This window comes from Hemitrygon akajei, chromosome 17, assembly GCF_048418815.1.
Source record: "Hemitrygon akajei chromosome 17, sHemAka1.3, whole genome shotgun sequence".
Taxonomy (NCBI): domain Eukaryota; kingdom Metazoa; phylum Chordata; class Chondrichthyes; order Myliobatiformes; family Dasyatidae; genus Hemitrygon; species Hemitrygon akajei.
In genome coordinates, this window is record NC_133140.1 from 57,524,088 (window position 1) to 57,545,084 (window position 20,997).

Consider the following 20,997-nt stretch of genomic DNA (forward strand, 5'->3'; position numbering starts at 1 on the left):
ACTCGGCAGGCTAGGCACCATCTATGGAAAAGAGTACAGTCACTGTTTCAGGCTGAAACCCTTAGGCAGGACTGGAGAAAAAAACTGAGTAGATTTAAAAGGTGGGAGGAGGGGAGAGAGAAACACCAGGTGATAGGTGAAACCTGGAGGGGGAGGGATGAAGTGAAGAGCTGTGATGTTGATTGGTGAAAGAGACAGAAGGCCATGGAGAAAGAAAAGGGGGGAGGAGCACCAGAGGGAGGCGATGGGTGGGCAAGGAGTTTAGGTGAGAGAGGGAAAAGGGGATGGGGAGAGAATCTGCGAGAGAAGAAACCCCTTACACTCTCCCCCCCACCAAATTTAGTCATGTCCTCATGACTTCTAAATAACTCGCCAACCCTTTCTGCAGACACAAAAACCCAATCCAGGTACAAACAGTGACATTGCTCCCCAAACAGTAGACCTCACGCCCTGTTCCTCAGGCGCTACAAAGGCCAACCTATCTGGGAGTTTCCTAACCCTCCGAGACCTCCGTACCCCCTCACCTAAACCCTTTTGGCTCGGACACAACTGGGGATACCTCGGGTCTGCTTGCTAACTCCTCTCTCAATCTCTCACTCATGCCCCCACTGCAACTCAGAGCCCGCTGTCCCGTGTCCAGGCTTCTTTTCCTTCAGGGTCCTGCAGTAACCCAGGCTTCCCACAGCTAGCCCTCCTCACTACACCTGACTCAGTGGGAGAAGAGCCAAAGGTCTCTTCCTCAATCAAGGGGAAGTTAGCAAAAGGCAGCATGTACCACACATCTAGCACATCATCCTTCGAATCCGTATTCTTCCTCATTTCTGCGATCGGTAGCTGCTGTTTGATTTTCTCCAAACGGAAGCACTTGGCCTGGACTGCTCCTGCAGCCTCTTCAGCCTCCTGCAATCGAGACGTCAGCTTCTCCTCTGCCTCCTCCAACTCTCGCCACAGTCTCAGCAGTTCTGACTCACGCTTTATGTTCATCTCCATCTGGGACGCAGTTACTCCACCAGCTTCTTGCACCCTGACATGAAAAGCAGCCGTTAAAGATTGGTCAGTCCCCAGCTTAGTGTTCAATGAACTTATCTCCAGTTTTTCCTTCCTAATAACTTTTTCCAGGTCAACTTTCAGGTTTTCTACTTCCTTAATTCTTTGTTGCCTGGGCTCCGGCACTCGCCTCGCATCATAGTCCCCCAAGGCGAATCCAAACCATAGACGATCATCCACATACGCCAAAACTCCAAACACCTCCACATCCCCCATGGTCTTCCCCGTGCCCCATGGGAAGGTTGCAAGGGCTCCAAATATGCCCTGTGGCATCTTTTCGGACTGGAAGAATCCTAGGGGACCTATAATGGCCGTCTTCTCCTTGTTGGTCTCACTCATTGGGATCTGGCAACATCCACTCCCCAGATCCAGCACCTTAAACCACTTCGCACCACTCAGACAGGCCATCGCCTCTTCAGCCCTCAGGGCCGTATTCTGGTCAATGACAGTGCACCTGTTCAGAGTCCTATAATCTACACCTTCCATGGCTGCAGGGGCCAGTCTCTCTCTCACTGAGCGGTCAACTCCCCTCCCTCGTGGTATTTCAGAGCGTCCACTAAGAAGGTCTCAACCTCAGATACTTTCCCCAGGCCATACCACCACCGGCTCTCGTTTAAATTCGGTACCGACCCAATGCTGCTACACACGTCCTCGCAAGCAGCTCGAAACACTGGGTGCACAGACAATGCCTCCAAGCAGCTCTCACCCGCCTCCTCCTGGCAGGCCCCCATGCGCCTCCTCACCAGCGGGGTGTTGGTCCCCTCCAGAATCGAAACGCTACCTGTCTCAACAGGGTCTGGACACATCAGCCTTAATGATTCACGAACCTCAGTCACCCCCACATTGGCCTCCAAGAACTCCAGTTTTCACTGACCAATAACCATCGGCTGGATAATCACCAGCACTGGTACCCCAACTCTCCAGTGCCCTCGATGTCATCAAGGGTAAATGCTTCAAATACCGGTTGTAAAATGAACTGTACAGCAACTTGACCTGTGCCCCGGTGTCGAGGATGGCTTTAGCGTGGCTTCCATCTATCTGTAACGACACCTGAGTGCGTGGTCCCTCTAAGCCTTTCGAGAGTTCCTTGGTACATTGCTGGGAACGTGCTCCCCCAGAGACCCCAAGCCGTTACCCCACTTTCTGATAACTGGCAGCTGTCACTTAGAGGTAATTGGACCAGACAGTTCTAACAACGTCACCAGCCCGCCTACTCAAACTTCCAACCAATCCCTGTCGCTTTCCCTCACCCAAGCACTGCCACTCACCTAACAACTGAGAGGTCTGCTCCACCCACGCCTCCGCCCCTTTAGGGCCGGACATTATTCCAACAACCAGGCGGAGCCTACTGTAGCTGGAACATTCGACCAGTCTTTCCTCTCTCTCTTAACAGTATGGACAGCCCATGGTCCCACCACCATTTCATCAGCGCTAGGCTGAACTCAAACAGCAACCTCCGGCGTACCAACCGCCACCCCACCCAACACACATGCAGTGATAACCAGCAATTGCACACCAGCTTTCCGTCCCCGCAGCAGTTCTGGTCTCCATACTTGAGGAAGGATATACTGGCTTTGGAGGCAGTGCAGAGGAGGTCCACCAAGTTTATTCCAGAGATGAAGGGGTTAATTTATGAGGAGAGATTGAGTCACCTGGGACTAAACTCTCTGGAATTCAGAAGAATGAGAGGGGATCTTATAGAAACATACAAAATTTTGAAAGGGATAGATAAGATAGAAGTAGGAAAGTTGTTTTCATTGGTAGGTGAGACTAGACTAGGGGACATTGCCTCAAGATTCAGGGGAGAAGATTTTGGATGGAGATGAGGAGAAACTGTTTTTCCCAGAGAGTGGTGAATCTGTGGAATTCTCTGCCCAGGGAAGCTGTTGAGGCTTCTTCACTAAATATATTTAAGATATAGTTAGATAGAATAAAGTCCTAACCTATTCAACCTTTCCTTACAACTCAGGTCCTCTAGTCCCAGCAATATCCTTGTAAATTTTCTTTGCACTTTTTCAATTTTACTTCTTTCTTTCTTGTAGGTAGGTGACCAAAACTTCACACGATACTCCAAATTAGGTCTCACCAATTTCTTATATAACTTCAAGATGTTATCCCATCTACTGAACTCAATACTTTGATTTATGAAGGCCAACATGCCAAAACCTCTCTTTATGACCCTATCTGCCCGTGACACCACTTTCAAGGAATTACAGATCTACATTCCCAGATCCCTCTGTTCTACCAAACTCCTCAGTGCCCTACCACTCACCATATGACTGGTCCTCCCAAAGTGCAACACCTCAAGCTTATCTGCATTAAATTCCATCTGCCATTTTCCCACCCTGTTACTTGTAGAACATAAGGACATAAGAAATAGCAGGAGTAGGCCATCCGGCCCATCGAGCCTGCCCTTCCATTCTATAAGATCATGGCTGATCTGTCTGTAAACTCAGCTCCACCTACCTGCCTTTTTCCCCATAACCCTTAATTCCACAACCGCTCATGGCAACAAATTCCACAGATTTATCACCCTCTGACTAAAGTACGTAATTTCTCCACTTCTCAGTTCTAAATGGATGTCCTTCAATCCTGAACTCATGCCCTCTTGTCCTAGAATCCCCTACCATGGGAAATAACTTTGCCGTATCTAATCTGTCCAGATTATTCCTTGGAATGTAGACAGTTGAAGGGAGATTTGATAGATGTATCCAATATTGTGAGGGGTGTAGATAGGGTAAATGTAAGCAGGCTTTTTGCACTAAGGTTGTGTGAGTCTGCAACCAGAGGGCATGGGTTACGAGTGAAAGGTGAAATGTTTAAGGGGAACATGAGAGGGAACTTCTTCACTCAGATGGTGGTGAGAGTGTGGAACGAGTTGCCAGCACAAGTAGTGGATGTAGGGTCGATTTCAACACCTAAGAGAAATTTGGATAGGTACATAGATGAGAGGGATATGGAAAGCTGTGACCGGGTGCAGGTCAATGGCAGATTAATGGTTTGGCAAAGACTTGGTTTGTAAAGCATTGTTAGTACAATATAAAACTAATAGGTAAACTCCACTTTGTAAAATTTACCAACTAAATAACAATTGAACTTCCTGTTTACTGAATTCTTATTCTTTGATTCTATGGTGAAAGTTTTCTCTTGAAGCTTTGTTCTGCTTTTTTAAACAATGGCCTGACTGACTGATGAGCAAAGCTTCAGCTTTTTCTCTGTTCTGGATGTGATAGGAAGTAACTGGACTTGGACAATGCCCTTGGTATGAGTATGGTACTTGGTATAGGTCATCCAGTACAATAGAGATGGGAATATATCTGATGACCTGAAGCAGATTGACAATTATCTTTGACTTTGAAGCATAATTTAAAGGTCCTGGTCATTATTACTTTATTATTTTCAATATCTGTGCTTCTTTTCTTTTTAAGAAAAGGTTAGTGTAGATGGCTCCAAATCTCTTCAATGCAATTTTAATAAAATCATATTTCCCCTTCAAGTTTTCCACATGACAGGTCTTGTCCCAAAATATTGACTGTTCATTCCTTCCATAGATGCCACCTAAATCCCCTGAGCTCTTCCAGTGCTTTCTGTGTTATTCTGAACATTCGCAATCCTTTAAATTTACTGGTCTTAAGCATAGCAACATTTTAGCAACAGGCCAAGTACTTTAATTAAACCATTACACTGCCACATCCGGTGCGTATGTCCATGTAAGCAAAGCAGTTCAAGATTTATTTGTATGACATAAGCTAATGAGCACATTGAGGAGAAGTACATGTGTCCCATGTGAATTACTGTGGTTACAAGATAGCTACGATTGCCAAATCTGGAAGTTCGGTTATTTACCAAGCTTGGTAACATGTTTGCAGATGTTTCAGCTCCAATCGAGAAGCCATCATTCGTGTGCAGCCAATATCATTTGTATTTGTCATGGAAAAATAATTATTGTGTAAAGTCAGAAGTATCAAAAATGTATCAGCAGAAAACATAATGTTATGACTTGATTTCAATTTCAGCTTTAAATGCCTCTTAAGTTAACAATGCTGGGATATAAAGCTCAAATTGACCAAGCAGTTTGGGCTTGACTTGATTCACCAGACTATTTTCTCAGAACTTTTGTTAAAAGTATGTATTATTCTTGGAAAAAGGGGGCAAGGTGTAATACTCTGCCTCAGTAATTTCTCTGTATTGGTCTCTGTACATCTCGGACTGGTGTTAATTTAGGTCAAAATGGCCATTGCTATATTCCTAATGTCTGGTCTGAGGTAAGTAAATTTTCTGCACTTTCATAATTCTTTTACTTGGGTCATTTTATCCCCCTTTTTCCATCTCTCCAGGAAGATTAAACAAAGAATAAATCTGTGTCTTCCAGTCAGTCAATCACCAATACATTTACTACCTTGGCTAGATCAGTACCTTTCTTCCATAATTTCTGAAACCAGGAAAAGCCTCGGTAGTCAATACGTTTCATTGTGCGATTACAATATGTAATTGTTGGATACCTGAAGCTTTGCCTTTTACTTTCTGATATATATTCCATACCTTTTTCTTGCATCTTCTATTCTATAGATACTATGAACACTAATAATATTGAAATTTTGAAAGTCCATTTCAATTTGTGTGTCAGTTTTGTGGATCAACGTTGAATGTGCTCAACTTGTTTCTTGCTCTGTAGCTCTTTGTACTATTCAGTGCAGAGGAGTTGGTCATTCATCTTCAGCAGGTTCTGGTGACCCATGAGGTGAACTGGCAGAATGTACTGTCTTGTGCTTCTACCTTGTTGATCTGCCAACCACAGACCCAAAAGCTATTGAAAGGTAAGAAATGACATGGGTAAGATGGTAGTAGTATAAATTGATCCTGACACCTATGTCAGGGTGCTGTCTGTTCAGTGACTATTGCTCAATGTTTAATGTCATCATTCCTAGAGTACTGATTGGTAAACTACAGAACCTGTGCCTCTGTACCTCTCTCTGCATTTGGATCCTTGACTTCCTAACTGGAAGACCACAATCCGTACGGATTGGTATTAATACCTCCTTGCTGAGATCAATACTGGCACACCTCAGGGGTGTGTGCTTAGCCCACTGCTCTACTATTATAAAGATTAATACGTGGCTGAGAGGATGGTGCAGGAGGGAGGGCTTCAGGTTTTTAGATAATTGGGCTTTGTTCCAGGGAAGGTGGGATCTGTTCCGAAGGGACGATTTACACCTGAACTGGAGCGGTACTAACATTCTTGCAGGAAAGTTTGTTAGTGCTTCTTGGGGGGGGGGGGTTTAAACTAAATTTGCAGGGGGCGGGGATCCAGAATGTGAGAGAGGATAGCGAGAGGAAGAATAAAGGACAGGTGGGGACTACACGGTTCCGGAATATTAAGTGTGTAGTAGAGGAAGGTGGGGCGGAACAAGTGATAAGGAGGACTCATGTACAGAGGGATAGTCTGAAGGAACATGGAGTTAAATGTGTTGAAAGAATAAGTAAATTTAGGAAGGACAACAAAATTCTAGGGGCGTATAGCCCGATGGGAGTTCGGGGAGCTGGGTTAAGCACAATAGGCAGCGATTCAAACAGAGAGAGGAGAAATGGGCTAAAAATTCTATATCTGAATGCACGAAGTGTCAGAAATAAGGCGGATGAGCTTGAAGCCCAGGTGCGAATGGGTAACTATGATGTTGTTGGGATAACAGAGACATGGCTGCAGGGAGATCAGACCTGGGAAATGAATGTACAAGGGTATACGTGCTATCGTAGGGACAGAAATGTGGGCAGAGGGGGTGGGGTGACCCTGTTGGTGAGGAATGAGATTCAGTCCTTTGCAAGGGGGGACATAGGGTCAGGAGAAGTAGAGTCTGTGTGGATAGAACTGAGGAACAGTAAGGGCAAAAGGACCCAAATGGGTGTTGTCTACAGGCCACCAAACAGTAGCATGGATATTGGGTGCAAGTTGAATAGGGAGTTAACATTGGCATGTGGCAAAGGTAATGTCGCAGTAGTTATGGGGGGATTTCAACATGCAGGTGAACTGGGAGAATCAGGTTGGTGCTGGACCACAGGATAGGGAGTTTGTAGAGTGCCTACGGGATGCATTCTTGGAACAGCTTGTACGAGAGCCGACCAGGGACAAGACTATTCTGGATTTAGTGTTATGTAATGAACAGGATTTGATAAGCGATCTTGCAGTAAAGGAGCCATTAGGAGGTAGTGATCATAATATGATGAGCTTTTATCTGCAATTTGAGAAGGATAAGGGCAGCTCGGAGGTGTCAGTGTTGCAGATGAACAGGGGAAACTATGGAGCCATGAGGGAGGAGCTGGCCAAAGTTGACTGGATGGATAGCCTAGCAGAAAAGACAGTGGAACAGCAATGGCAGGTATTCTTGGGAATAATGCACAAGGTGCAAAATCAGTTCATCCCCCAGAGAAGGAAGGATTCAAAGGGGGGAAAGGGGCCACAGTGGTTGACAAAGGAAGTCAGAGATTGCATAGCATTAAAAAAAAAAGGAAATATGACAGAGCTAAGGTGAATGGGAGGACAGATGATTGGGAAGTGTTTAAGGAACAACAGAACTTAACTAAAAAGGCAATACGGGGAGAAAAAATGAGGTACGAACGCAAGCTAGCCAGGAATATAAAGGAAGATAGCAAAAGCGTTTATAGGTATGTGAAGAGAAAGAAGATAGTTAAGAACAACGTTGGGCCCTTGAAGAATGAATTGGGTGAAATTGTTATGGGAAACAGAGAAATGGCAGAAGAATTTAATGAGTACTTTAGATCTGTTTTCACTAAGGAAGACACAAGCAATCTCCCAGATGTATGGATGGGCCAAGGACATAGGGTAACAGAGGAAATGAAACAGATTGACATTCGGAAGGAAACGGTGATGAGAAGACTGATGGGACTGAAGGCTGACAAATCCCCAGGTCCAGATGGTCTGCACCCTAGGGTACTAAAGGAGGTGGCCCTGGAAATTGCGGATGCATTGGTAATCATTTTCCAATGTTCCTTAGATTCAGGATCAGTTCCTGAGGATTGGAGAATGGCTAATGTTATCCCACTTTTTAAGAAAGGAGGGAGGGAGAAAACAGAGAACTATCGACCTGTCAGCCTGACATCGGTAGTGGGGAAGATGCTAGAGTCCATTATTAAAGATGAAATAGTGGCATATCTAGATAGCAGTGATAGGATTGGGCCGAGCCAGCATGGATTTACCAAGGGTAAATCATGCTTGACTAATCTGTTGGAATTTTTCGAGGATGTAACCAGGAAGTTAGACGGGGGAGATCCAGTGGATGTAGTGTACCTCGATTTTCAGAAGGCATTTGATAAGGTCCCACTTAGAAGATTGGTGGGTAAAATCAAAGCTCAGGGCATCGGGGGGAAGGCATTGACATGGATAGAAAACTGGTTGGCAGATAGAAAGCAAAGGGTTGTGGAGAATGGGTGTTTCTCGGAATGGCAGGTGGTGACTAGTGGGGTGCCACAGGGCTTGGTATTGGGACCACAGCTGTTTACCATTTACATTAACGATTCGGATGAAGGCATAGAAAATAACATCAGCAAATTTGCTGATGATACTAAGCTGGGTGGCAGTGTGACATGTGATGAGGATGTTAGGAGAATTCAGGGTGACTTGGATAGGCTGGGTGAGTGGGCAGATACTTGGCAGATGGCGTTTAATGTGAATAAGTGTGAGGTTATCCACTTTGGGAGTAAGAACAGGAAGGCAGATTATTATCTGAACGGTATAGAGTTAGGTAAGGGAGTAATACAAAGAGATCTCGGAGTCCTTGTTCATCAGTCACTGAAGGTGAATGAGCAAGTGCAGCAGGCAGAGAAGAAGGCTAATGGAATGTTGGCCTTTATTACAAAGGGAATTGAGTACAAGAGCAAGGAAATCCTCTTGCATTTGTACAGAGCCCTGGTGAGACCACACCTGGAGTATTGTGTACAGTTTTGGTCTCCAGGGTTAAGGAAGGACATCCTGGCTGTAGAAGAAGTGCAGCGTAGATTCACGAGGTTAATTCCTGGGATGTCTGGACTGTCTTACGCAGAGAGGTTAGAGAGACTGGGCTTGTACACGCTGGAATTACGGAGATTGAGAGGGGATCTGATTGCAACATATAAGATTATTAAGGGATTGGACAAGATAGAGGCAGGAAATATGTTCCAGATGCTGGGCGAGTCCAGTACCAGAGGGCATGGTTTGAGAATAAGGGGTAGGTCATTTAGGACAGAGTTAAGGAGAAACTTCTTCTCCCAGAGAGTTGTGGGGGTCTGGAATGCACTGCCTCGGAAGGTAGTGGAGGCCAATTCTATGGATGCTTTCAAGAAGGAGCTAGATAGGTATCTTATGGATAGGGGAATCAAAGGATATGGGGACAAGGCAGGAACTGGGTATTGATAGGAATTGATCAGCCATGATCTCAAAATGGCGGTGCAGGCTCGAAGGGCCGAATGGTCTACTTCTGCACCTATTGTCTATTGTCTATATACCCATGACTGTGTGGGTAGGTATAGTTCAAATACCATCTAGAAATTTGCTGATGATACAACCATTGTTGGTAGGATCTCAGATGGAGATGAGAGGGCATACAGAAGCAAGATGTACCAGCTAGTTGAGTGGTGTAATAGCAACGATCTTGCACTCAATGTCAATATGAAAGAGCTGATTGTGGGCTTCAGAAAGGTAGGACAAGGGAACATGAACCAATCCTGGTAGAGGGATTAGGAGCGGAGAGAGAGCAATTTCAAGTTCCTGTGTATCAAGATCTCTGAGTATCTAATTTGGTCTCAACATATCAATGCAGCTATAAAGAAGGCAAGACAATGGCTATATTTCATTAGGAGTTTGAGTAGATTTGGTTTGTCAACTAAGACATTTGAAAAACTTCTACAGCTATACTGTGGAGAGCATTCTGACAGGTTGCATCACTGTCTGGTATGGGCTACTGCAAAGGAATCAAAGAAGATGCATAATGTTGTAAAATTAGTCAGTTCCATCTTGGGTACTAGCCTTTGTAGCATCTAAGACCTCTTCAAGGAGCGGTGTCTCGGAAAGGTGGCATCCATTATTAAGGACCCCCATCACCTAGTATGTGCCCTCTCTCATTGTTGCTGCCAGGAGGGAGGTCCAGAAGCCTAAAGACACACACTCAGTGATTCAGGAACAGTTTCTTCCCCTACGCCACACAATTTCTAAATGGACATTGAACTCATGAACACTATCTCACTTTTTAAAAAATATCTATTACTTCTGTCTTTGCACTCTTTTTAATCTAACTATTTAATATACATATACTATAATTAATTTACTTAATCTTTCTATATTACCATGTTTTTCATTGTACTGCTGCCACTAAGTTAGCAAATTTCACAACAGTTGCCAGAGATATTATACCTGATTCTGATTATGCACATCATGTGATACTGTCTCATAAAGTGTTTGTCTCATATTGTTTCTTTTGATTAAAAGTGGCCTGGATTGCTGGGCAATGGAGGCCAAGACTGATAATTCAGTGATCCAGGTTGAAGTCCTGCCATGTCAGATGTGAAAATTGAATTCAGATTTTAAAAAATAAAAATATGACCACAACCATCTGATTTACTGGTATCCAGCAGGGGAGAAAATCTGTGTTGCTTTCATCTGTCCTATGTAACTCCAGACTTGCTCATGTGGTTGACTTGTAAATGCTCTTGAAATAACCTGGCAAGTTGCTCTGAGGAAAGGCAGTTGGTGACAGGCAAGAAATCCTTGAAAATAAGTAAGTGATTAAGGAAAATATAGGCAAAGAATGTGGTCGAAGTCCATCAGTCTGTTCCTAGTAACGGTCAAAGAGGTAACAGCACCAAATAAGAGAATTAAAAGTATATAGTGAAAATGTACCACTTTTTAAAAAAGATATAGCTGCAGTATTAAACTTTGCATCCAGTGTACTGGGGAATTGGGATTACAAGCTCTAATAAACAATTAACTGATCTCTTGGGATGATGCTTATGGTAAATTAGTAAAAATATTTTCCCCTGTAGTTCTCTGTTGTAAATACTGTGGAGACCTGTATTCCACTCCATCCAATAACACCTGCATTCTTCATAGCTTTCCTATTAATTCTTGTTGATCAAACGTAAAGAAGTTTAACTTAAGCAGTGGAGGGAACAATTAATGCAGGATTTCTATTGACTTCTGTACTGTTAATGCACAAATGTTGAAATACATGCTAATTAACTTTTGACATGCTATAAACAGTTAATTTAATTCCTCTGGAATTGGGCTGTCAGTGTATCAGATGAGGTAACCTTGTTGTGGAGGATCAAATTCTATTTTATCTTAGAAAATATTGGGCTGTATTGATTTGACTGTAATCAGAGACATGTGTCCGCAATCAGCTATATGCTTTTGCCATTTATTGATTTCCTGCCATTTAGTGCTTTAATCCAAGGATGTCAGATTATGATCAGCAAACCACAGGGTAAAGTGCCTATCTCTGTTCTCTGAGCCTCAAAGTTCAGAGGCTTTGCTTCACCATTTTGAAGTCAATTGCCCAGCTGTCTCCTCTAAGCAAATGAATGTAGCTCTGCCTTCAAAAATACCACCTTCTAATTTGCATTCCAGTCCTGGTTTCATCAGAGAATAAGTATTTGTTTTGCATCTTTCTGTATGTTGTATGGTAAAGAGGCTACCTTAGTACTGTATACCATGTGAGATGAAAATGTAGTTTTAAATAAAAGCTGAGATTCTCTCAAAGCATCTGAAGTCCCAGGATAGATCCTGAGGCGTACATTCAGTGACAACTGAAAGGTTCAGGATCTTTCAGCAGCAGAAGACAAGTACTTTAATCATTGTGGATCACTCTTAATTTCAGCAGGTCAAATTTTTTACTGAGGACTAAATCTTTCATCTTTTCCCAGAACTGCTGGCTAGCCTACTGCTTAATTCCTTTGAGAATTATGAATTGGAGAGCATAATCACTGCATTCCTACTTGTACGACAGGCTGCATTGGAAGGACCAGCAGTTTTTATCAGCTATTCAGAATGGTTCAAGGTGAGGCTGGATGTTTAGACAAAACAATAGCATGTGCCTTGTTTTAAAGGAAAAGTACAAACCCTTTACCTACAGTATAAAGACAATAATTGATTCACAGTATAACACAGAAGGAAGCTAGTTGAGAAAGAATTGTCCAATTCCATGGCTTTCCAAGTATTATTTAAACCTGAGGAGGCGATCAGCTTCTACAGCCTATGCAGAGAGATTCAGACACCCTCTTCATAGTGAGGAAAATTAACTCTCCTCTGATCCTTCTATTAATTACCTTGTATCTCTGACTTTCTTCTGCAGCTGATTCTAAATCAATTCTGCCCATTTTTTTTAACATTTTAAAACTATATTAACAATGTTATCTTACTCATGTGAACTGGAAACTTCTGAAGTTATTATTGATGTTACAACTTGTATGTTTCTATGAAAAGTTAAAGGACAAAGTGAGAAAGGAGTACTTTGGAAAAGCAGATTAGCTTTGTTGGGTAAGACGATTGAGGACTGACCCGAGATTTTGCATGTGCTCATGTCGATTTAAGACAAATGTGTCCTATTTCTTCGTTATCTCTCATTATTCAATTGGCCCTGGAAAAGCAAACCTGGACAATCTGTTCCAGCAACCTTTGTGCTGCTCCAGATCTCATTTAAAGCTTCCCAAGTAGGGCATAAATAACTATTTGGGATTTAAGGTCTGGACCTTGTGTTCAGATAAGGTTTTGAATCTGAATGCATTGAATGGACAATTCTTTCTTATCATTTGTTCAAAGAATAGATTTCAAAGAGAAATTTTAAAATTGCTATTTGGTCTTTATCTACTAATAGTCTAAGTAAGGAATTGCTTGTCTGGGTTCCCTTGCTGAAGTGGAATGAAGAGATGTAATTGGCTGCACTTGAAAGCTGTGGTCTTAAAAAGCACCAAAGGTTACGTGATTTCTATAGTGTCTGTCATTATATTATTCAAACATAGGCAATTAGTGGACAGTTGGCTATACTAAAGAATCATAACAGATAAACAAATGCCAGATTAAACAGCTTTTAACCTTCTGATTTACTGTAAGCAGTAGTATTCATCTTGCCCTAATTGGAAAACTGCGTCTGACATTGTTACAGCAAAGTTTTATCAATTACTTTAGCAAAGTGATTGTGCTGTTGTTCTCTTTGTATTCCTCTCCATTCTCAGCAGATGTTCAGAGTGATGTGTATTTGTATTATATTATGATGGATGAAATGTTATTTTTAATCCTAAACTAGAATTTTCCACCTGGTATAATGGTTTTCTTCACTTTCCCTGGTTTAATGTATCTCTACCCCCACACTGAATGTGGAAGGACAGGGATCCCACTGGGACTCAATTAGATATTTGAAGCTTCCAATTTAATTATTCCAGTTAGGTTCCATCTGGGAAAGAACGTAGAAACAGTATGATATAAATTAAATTCTTCAAATGTTCTTAGATGGGGAATTAGCTCTTTGTTGTTATGCTGTAAAGCTCTTCTGTGCAGTACAATGCTGATTTGGATCACCCAGCTCCCTTTATCCTGCAGCCGGAGTTTCATTCTAAGATTATTCCTCTAGTCTTCTGTATTATATAAAGGTAAAGCAGTTTATGACACACAGTTTTAGCTGCAGTTGCTGCATGCAGATGTGAATGGTAAATGTATCGCAGAGTAAGTCGGTGACAGGGAATGGTGAATAAAGAGGCAGTAAAGATCTATGTCATTAGGGCCGTCTTGTATATTTAAAAAATATAAATAAATTGACTTGTGGACCTTTTAATGGGGGCACTAAATGCTTTTGGTTATTTGCAAAGATTAAAGTTGGAAGTTACTGATAGGTGGCTATACCTGGGGAGAGTATCTGAGACAAGTCAATTCCTGTACTGTACTCATTCCCTGATGAGGTTTATTCAAGTATTATTTCACTAAATATCTGTCAGCAGGAACCCTGGCTGTTTCTCTCACCTCCATCATCCCCAGACTTCCGCAATCTAACCTCATGCATGGTTTGTGTTGATTCGATGTGTAAGTCTTCAACTTGACAAACGTAATACTTGAAGACTGCCAGAGATATCTTTTATTGATGTCCGTTGTTAAGACCATACGACATAGGAGCAGAATTTGGCCATTTAGCCTGTCGAGTCTGTCATGGCTGATCCTTTTTTCTCCTCGTCAGCCCCACTCCCCGGCCTTCTCCCTGTAACCTTTGATGCCATGTCCAATCAAGAACCTGTTAAGCTCTGCCTGAAGTATACCCAACGACCTGGCCTCCACAGCTGCCTGTGGTAATGAATTCCACAAATTCACCACCCTCTGGCTAAAGACCACAAGAATATCTAGAATGCTAAGGGGCATAGGTTCTGTAGGACAGTAAGACATTTGTATTAATAAAATTATGCTGTGGGGAGTAAAGTGCTACTAATGCTCGGTTACATCCTCATCTTTAAGTAAATAAAAACAATGTTTTGAGTTCCATACAGGAATACATAAGCTGTTCATAATCCAGTTTTGACAACATACTTTTACAGACGATTACATCAGACAGAATGTGCAATATTTCCTTTTGAACTTTAAACATTCAAATTACCTTTGGCATTTTACAGTTGTGTTAAAATATGAATGATGACGGCTAGTTGACCATAGCAGTGATTAACACTGGTATATAATGGCACAAATGAACCCCTCTATTAATTTGTGTACTTTTTGAGCAAGCATATTTGTTAATTGTCAGTTAAGTTTTTCATAGCTTATGGAAGAGTGCAGAGGACGTAAGAAGTATCAGACTGGAAAATGAGGTTGCTCCTTGAGGATTTTATAACACTGCTTTAGTCAGAAACTGATAACCTTCTGATAAAATGGCCTTAATCCCAAAAATTTTCCTTTCAATAGAATTCCTTTGGGTCTGCGAATGGTTACCATGGTAATAGTAAGAAGGCTCTAATTTTTCTGCTGAAATTTCTGACTGACCTGGTGCCATTTGAATCAGCACAATACTTAAAGGTAAGCAAACTTACTGATGATGGCTGCAGGCAGCCCAAGGTTTGATGTATCAGTGCTGCTGAGTTCTTTGGGACACTCTACACATGCTGGAAATCCAAAATGAAAACCGGTAATACTGAAGTCAAGCAGCACCAGTAGAGAGAAACAGTGAACTTTTTGTCCTGGGACACTGCATCAGAACTGGTAAAGTGAGCATTCTTGTGTAGGTTGCAGAGAGGGGAGGGGGAGGTGACAAAGAGAACGCCTGTCATGGCAAGGATCTGCCTCCCTCCTGTTCTTCCGTTTCATTTCAATGATCTTTAACCTGAAGCATCGACTTTGTTTCTCTCTCCAAATTGGCTGAATAGTCTGTTTTTGATTAGTTCTTTAGGAAGAAGAAAATGCTAGAAACACTCAGCAGGTCAGGCAGGTTCTGTTAAAAGAGAAATTTTAAAATGTCAGGTCCTGGCTCCAGTCACGGAGCTGAGAAAGAGGAGAAGAAACAAGTCAGGTTTCTAAAGCAGAGAAGGAGTGGGCTGATGGGTAGAGCAGAGGGACTGTCGCTAATATGGTAAACCCAAATGAACTGATAGTTACAAGCCCACAGTGCTGCTTTGAGTATGATACCAAGGAGATGAGACATGCTCAGTAGGTCGAGCTGTTGTTACAGCAACAGAAAACTGAGCCAAAATGATAAGCAGAAATAGGTCAGTTCTGATGTACTACTTTGTTAATCAGTCTGTGTTTGTCAATGGGATTATATCCCCTTCTGCCACTCCACCACCCCTACTCCCGAACCTCCCCTTCTCCTTTTGCCCACCCCCCCATGTCCTTTCCCCCCTTTCCCTTCTGTGCCCCACTGCCTCTTTTGCTGAATCCCCACTCCCATCTCCCGTGCTGACCCTGCACTCTGTGTCTCACTGCTGTTCTCTCCTCTCTCTCTCTCTCTCACACAGGTTCATATTTTGCACCCCCCATATGTCCCATCAAAGTATCGAGCTCTACTTCTCGAGTACATCTCACTGGCTAAAACGAGACTAGCAGATCTCCAGGTTGGTGACGAAGCCAAGTCCTTTCTGAGTCCATAACAGGACTTAAGAGCAATTATTCTTGTTTCACATGTAAAGTAACCCTGCTGAATGTGGTTAAAACTTAAGCTTTTCCCCTTTAAATTATGAAAAGTGTTAATGTCAAAATTGTTGGTACACATAATTAATATCAACTATTTAAAAAATATTACTGAATGATACATCTGAACTTTATTCTATCTGATTTCTGTGCATCTCTGTTTCTAGGTGTCAATTGAGGATATTGGGCTGTATGAGGATCTGTCAACAGCACACTGTCCCCCTAAGGTCAGCACAGGAAAAGACAGATACAGATTTATCACTATTAAATCAAAGAGCTGGCTGTGTATTATTGTGTCTCACAGTGGTTCTCAAACCCCCTTGATTCTCAGACCAGTACCCAGCAAACTCCTCTCCCTTTCCAGCCATCACATAAAAGTATAAAGAATTTTGATTTACGATGCACAGTGAGAGAAAATAAGAATTGCAAATTCAAGGCAGTTTCAAACATTTGCAGAAGTTACTCAAATCTATTTAAAGCTGCAAATAAAATTATTTATTGATTTAATTACAGTAAAAAGCATTTTCATCAACAATTTTAGAGCATGTGTTAGTAGTTCAACTATTCACTACTTCATTGCATTTTCACCTTTCAGTGAGATGGATGGGCTTGGTGCAGTGATATCAGCTTCTCAACATCAGGCTGAATGTCAATCAGGAGTCTCAGATCTCCATGTTCAGTAATTTTTAGTTTGTTTTGTTGCTATGAAAGAAGTTGCGCAACTGCACTGGAAAGGCAATAAAAAACATCTTGACCTTTTTCCACCATCCAAAATAGTATTCAGAAATTTATTTCTGCAACCAAAAGTCTTCATACAAGTTTTTTGAATGTTGGCTGCAGTTCAATGTCATTTTGTAGCAGGGTCAGATTTTCCTCCATCCTTCCTGTGAATTCCTCATTACAGGTGTTCAGGATGGATTTATTACCCAGTCTGGAATCTGGATTGAGAGAAGATCCTGAAATCTCTCTGACATGTCTTTATGTAGCTCACCCAGTTGGGCCCAGTATACATGAAGATCATCATCTGGTATTCTTTCTTTCTCTTCTAACTCAAGAGGTGCTCAGAAATTGAAAAAGGTCGTGGTGGCCAATGTTGTACTTAATAGGGTTAACTTAGACAGAAATATGGAGACAGCTGATATGTCTGATGAGATTCACATCATTTCTTTGCCGTTGAAGATTGATCTCATTAAACTCTGTGTATAATTCTGTCAAATAAGCAATGCCATGTCTAATAATCTTGAGTTGATTACTAAATGAAGTAATTTAGTAATAATTTTATCACAGTTTCAAAGAGCACATGGCTGGTCTGGTCATTGATTCAGTTTCTCCTACCTGCATTTTCCCCATAACCCTTAATTCCCCTGCTATGGAAAACAAATCTTTCTAACAGTGTGCCTTTACTGCTTCCATGGGCAGAGATGTACAAAGATTCACCACTCTGGGAAAAGTAGTTTCTCTTCCTCTCTGTCCTAAGTCTGTGTTCCCATGTCTTGAAGTTGTCCCGTAGGCCTAGTTTCACCAGTGGAAACAACTTCCCTGCCTCTATCTTATCTGTCCCTTTCATAATATTGTATACTTTTACGATCACCTCTCAACCTTCTGAATTCCACCGAGTATAGTGCAAGTGACTTGATCTCTCCTTGTATCCCCCTCATCTTCAAAATCAACCTGGTGAATCTCCTCTGCATCACCTCCAAAGCTAGTATGTCTTTCCTCAAACTAGAACTGCACACAAAACTCCAGGTGAGGTCTCACCAGTACCCTGACAGTTGCAGCATTACCTCCCTGCTCTTAAAATCAATCCCTCTGACAAATTTTACACATATGAAAATAAATTCACTCACACGGGGAAAACTGGCTTGTTACACCAAATAAATTTATATGTTATTTACATAATAACTGTCCATCAGAAAGAATATATTCTGCTTTGTGCTTTGATTAATTTTGCTTAAATCTTTCTTTAGCCTCAGTGTCAAGCTCTGCAGGATGTTGAAAAAGCTATACTAATATTTGAAAACACGGGAAGAATCCCAGCTAGCGTAATGGAGGCAAGGTACAGTATGCTTAGTGTTCAGGTGATGAGGTCCAAATGGAGGAATTGACTGTACAGTGTTGCTCACTTGCTGCAAGAAGGTATAAGGAAAGTAATTTTCAAACACCTTTCACTTCAGTAGAACTCAATCTCAATTAAAAGTTAACCACCCAATTTCCCTGCCTGGCCCATATGTTAATGAAAACAAACTAAGTTCTCCGTCTCTTAGGCTACCTGCCCTTAATCTTTTTAATGACTCATCTAGCACTGTCCAACCTCCCGCCACTAAAAAGCTGCACAAATTCTGTGATTTACTTCTCTCACCTCTTGCACAACTATCCCTGTGATAATGCAAAAGAAAGTTCTAGCAAAAGTTACCAATAGCGTATTCCATGACCACAATATGTAATCCTTCTGCAGTTTACAGTTGCCAAGGTCTCTCCTGAATTCATAGCTATTGTAGCCAGAGAATCTTCAGCAAAGACTGAACACAGTGCAGGGATACAGAACTTACAAAAATAAATAAATAGTGCGAATAAAAAGGAACGATGAGGTGACGTTCATGGAGAGTTCAGAAATCTGATGGCGGAGGGAAAGAAGCTGTTTCTGAATTGTTGGGTGTGGGTCTTTAGGCTTTTGTACCTCCTCTCTACTGGCGGTAACAAGAAGAGGATATGTCCCAAATGGTGCGGATCCTTAATAATGGATAAATTAATAATTTACTAATGAACCATAAGCCATTTCAGAGGTAATCCAATAGTCAGGTACTGCAGTGGTGGACAGGGTTCTCCTTTAACCAGAAGGAATCGTCTGAGTGTCTGTACTTCTCCAGGGGGAATTAGTGGAGATTTCACACCAATTCATTATCCACTCTAAATTTCTAACAGCTTTTTTATTCCCTAATTTAATAAAATAAAATATAAGTTAGCTCTTCCTTGCTGTCCACTATGCTCCTGATCTTGGTACCATCCACAAATTAGATTTGCCATCTTATCATCCAGATAAATCATTGATATAGATGACAAACAACAACAGACTCAGTACAGACACCATACAGGACTTTGTCTAAAGCCTTGAAGTCCATGTAGACAAAATATTCTGCCTTTCCTTCATTAACTTTCCTGTTAACCTCTTTGAAAAATTCTTTATCGGATTGTTTAGGCATAATCTACGACACACAAAGCCATGTTGACTATCCATAATGAGGCCTTGTGAATACTTAAAAAGCTGGTCCCTCAGAATACCTTCCAATAATTTACCCACCACTGATGTCAGGCTCACTGGCCTTTAATTTCCCGGCTTATTGTTAGAGCCTGTCTTGAACAACAGAACACAGCATTAGCTATCCTTCAGTCCTCTGGCACCTCGCCTACGGCTCAGGATATTTTAAATAACTCTGCCAAGGTCCCTGCAATTTCTGCGCTAGCCTCTCACAAGGTCAGGCCCTTGGGACTTCTCCACCCTGACTTGCTTTAACACAGCAAGCACCTCCTCTTCTGTAATCCATATGTGGTCCATGACCTCACTGTTGTTTTGCCTCAGTTCTATAGACTCTGTGTCTGTCTCCTGAGTGAATGCAAAAAAAATCCATTTAAGGTCTCCCCTTCGCAATCAGCTCCATTTTTAGATGACCACACTGATCTTAAGTGTCTTATTTGTTTCTTGCTACCTATACCTATTACATACCTTCTCCTCCTTAACAAGGGCCTCAACATCTATCGCTTACATAGACTATTTTATTGTTGATCATTGAAAATAGATTAACTGTAGAAAAACAAAATAACTGCTGTTAAATTTCTGATTTTTAAAAACCCAAGCTGGACTACTTTTATCTTTGTTTTGCAGCATTTTCCGAAGACCTTATTATCTGACACGATTTTTGCCAGCACTGCTTGCCCCTCGAGTGGTTTGTATTTCTTGCATTTTTGAGATTGAACTGTGATAAACAGAATTAATTTTGACCAAAAATTAATTGAATCGTGAAATTTCTGCATGATATGTGGAGTGTTTGATTTTAACATCACTGACTTCTGCCATTATTTGTAGCTGCCGGAGTCACTGGATTCACGTATGGCCTTTATTGATTCCTTGAGGAAGTAAGTTACTACTCTAAGCCATTAAATGATGTGATTATCTAGATTGGAATGTTCAAAGGAGCAACGCAATTACTAAGAAAGAAACACTTACATTCTTAGGCCTCCATTACAACATTCATAGTCTCCAATAGATAGTGGGGCATGAGTACAGTTTTCATTGCTGAGCAGATATGGCCAGAAGACATAGGAGCAGAATCAGGCCATTCAGCCCATCGAGTCTGCTCTGCCACACTATCACGGCTAATTTATTATCCCTCTCAACCTCATTTTCCTGTCTTCTCCCCATGACCTTTGACTCCTTTACTAATCAAGAACCTATCAACCTCCACTTTAAATATACCCAATGACTTGGCTTCCACAGCCTTCTGTGGCAATGAGTTGCACAGATCCACCACCCTTTGGCTGAAGAAATCCCTCCTCATCTCTGTTCTAAAAGGTCTTTTATTCTGAGGCTGTGCCCTCTGATCCTAGACTCCCCCACAATAGGAAACATCCATTCCATGACCACGGAGATCTTTTCTCAGGACTGGAAAGGAAGGGGGAGATTCCGGAATAAAAAGGTGTGGGGAGGGGAAGAATGAAGGAAGGTGATAGCTGAGGGCAAGTGGATGCAGGAGGGGACATGTAGTAAGAAGCTGGGAGGTGATAGTTGGAAAAGTAAAGGAATGGAGAAGGAAGAA

General features: G+C 41.9%; 1 protein-coding gene across 1 annotated transcript in view; it reads left to right on the forward strand.

Annotated features, from left to right (window-relative positions):
* The window catches only part of LOC140740727 (Fanconi anemia group A protein-like), a 116,863-nt gene that overhangs the window by 39,679 nt on the left and 56,187 nt on the right, over positions 1-20,997 (forward strand). Inside the window, exons 14-21 of the mRNA XM_073070208.1 lie at positions 5,723-5,864; positions 11,956-12,089; positions 14,969-15,079; positions 16,015-16,110; positions 16,354-16,413; positions 18,154-18,242; positions 20,067-20,127; positions 20,268-20,317. Of these exons, the coding sequence (XP_072926309.1) occupies positions 5,723-5,864; positions 11,956-12,089; positions 14,969-15,079; positions 16,015-16,110; positions 16,354-16,413; positions 18,154-18,242; positions 20,067-20,127; positions 20,268-20,317 (743 nt within the window). The remainder of the gene's footprint in view (positions 1-5,722; positions 5,865-11,955; positions 12,090-14,968; positions 15,080-16,014; positions 16,111-16,353; positions 16,414-18,153; positions 18,243-20,066; positions 20,128-20,267; positions 20,318-20,997) is intronic.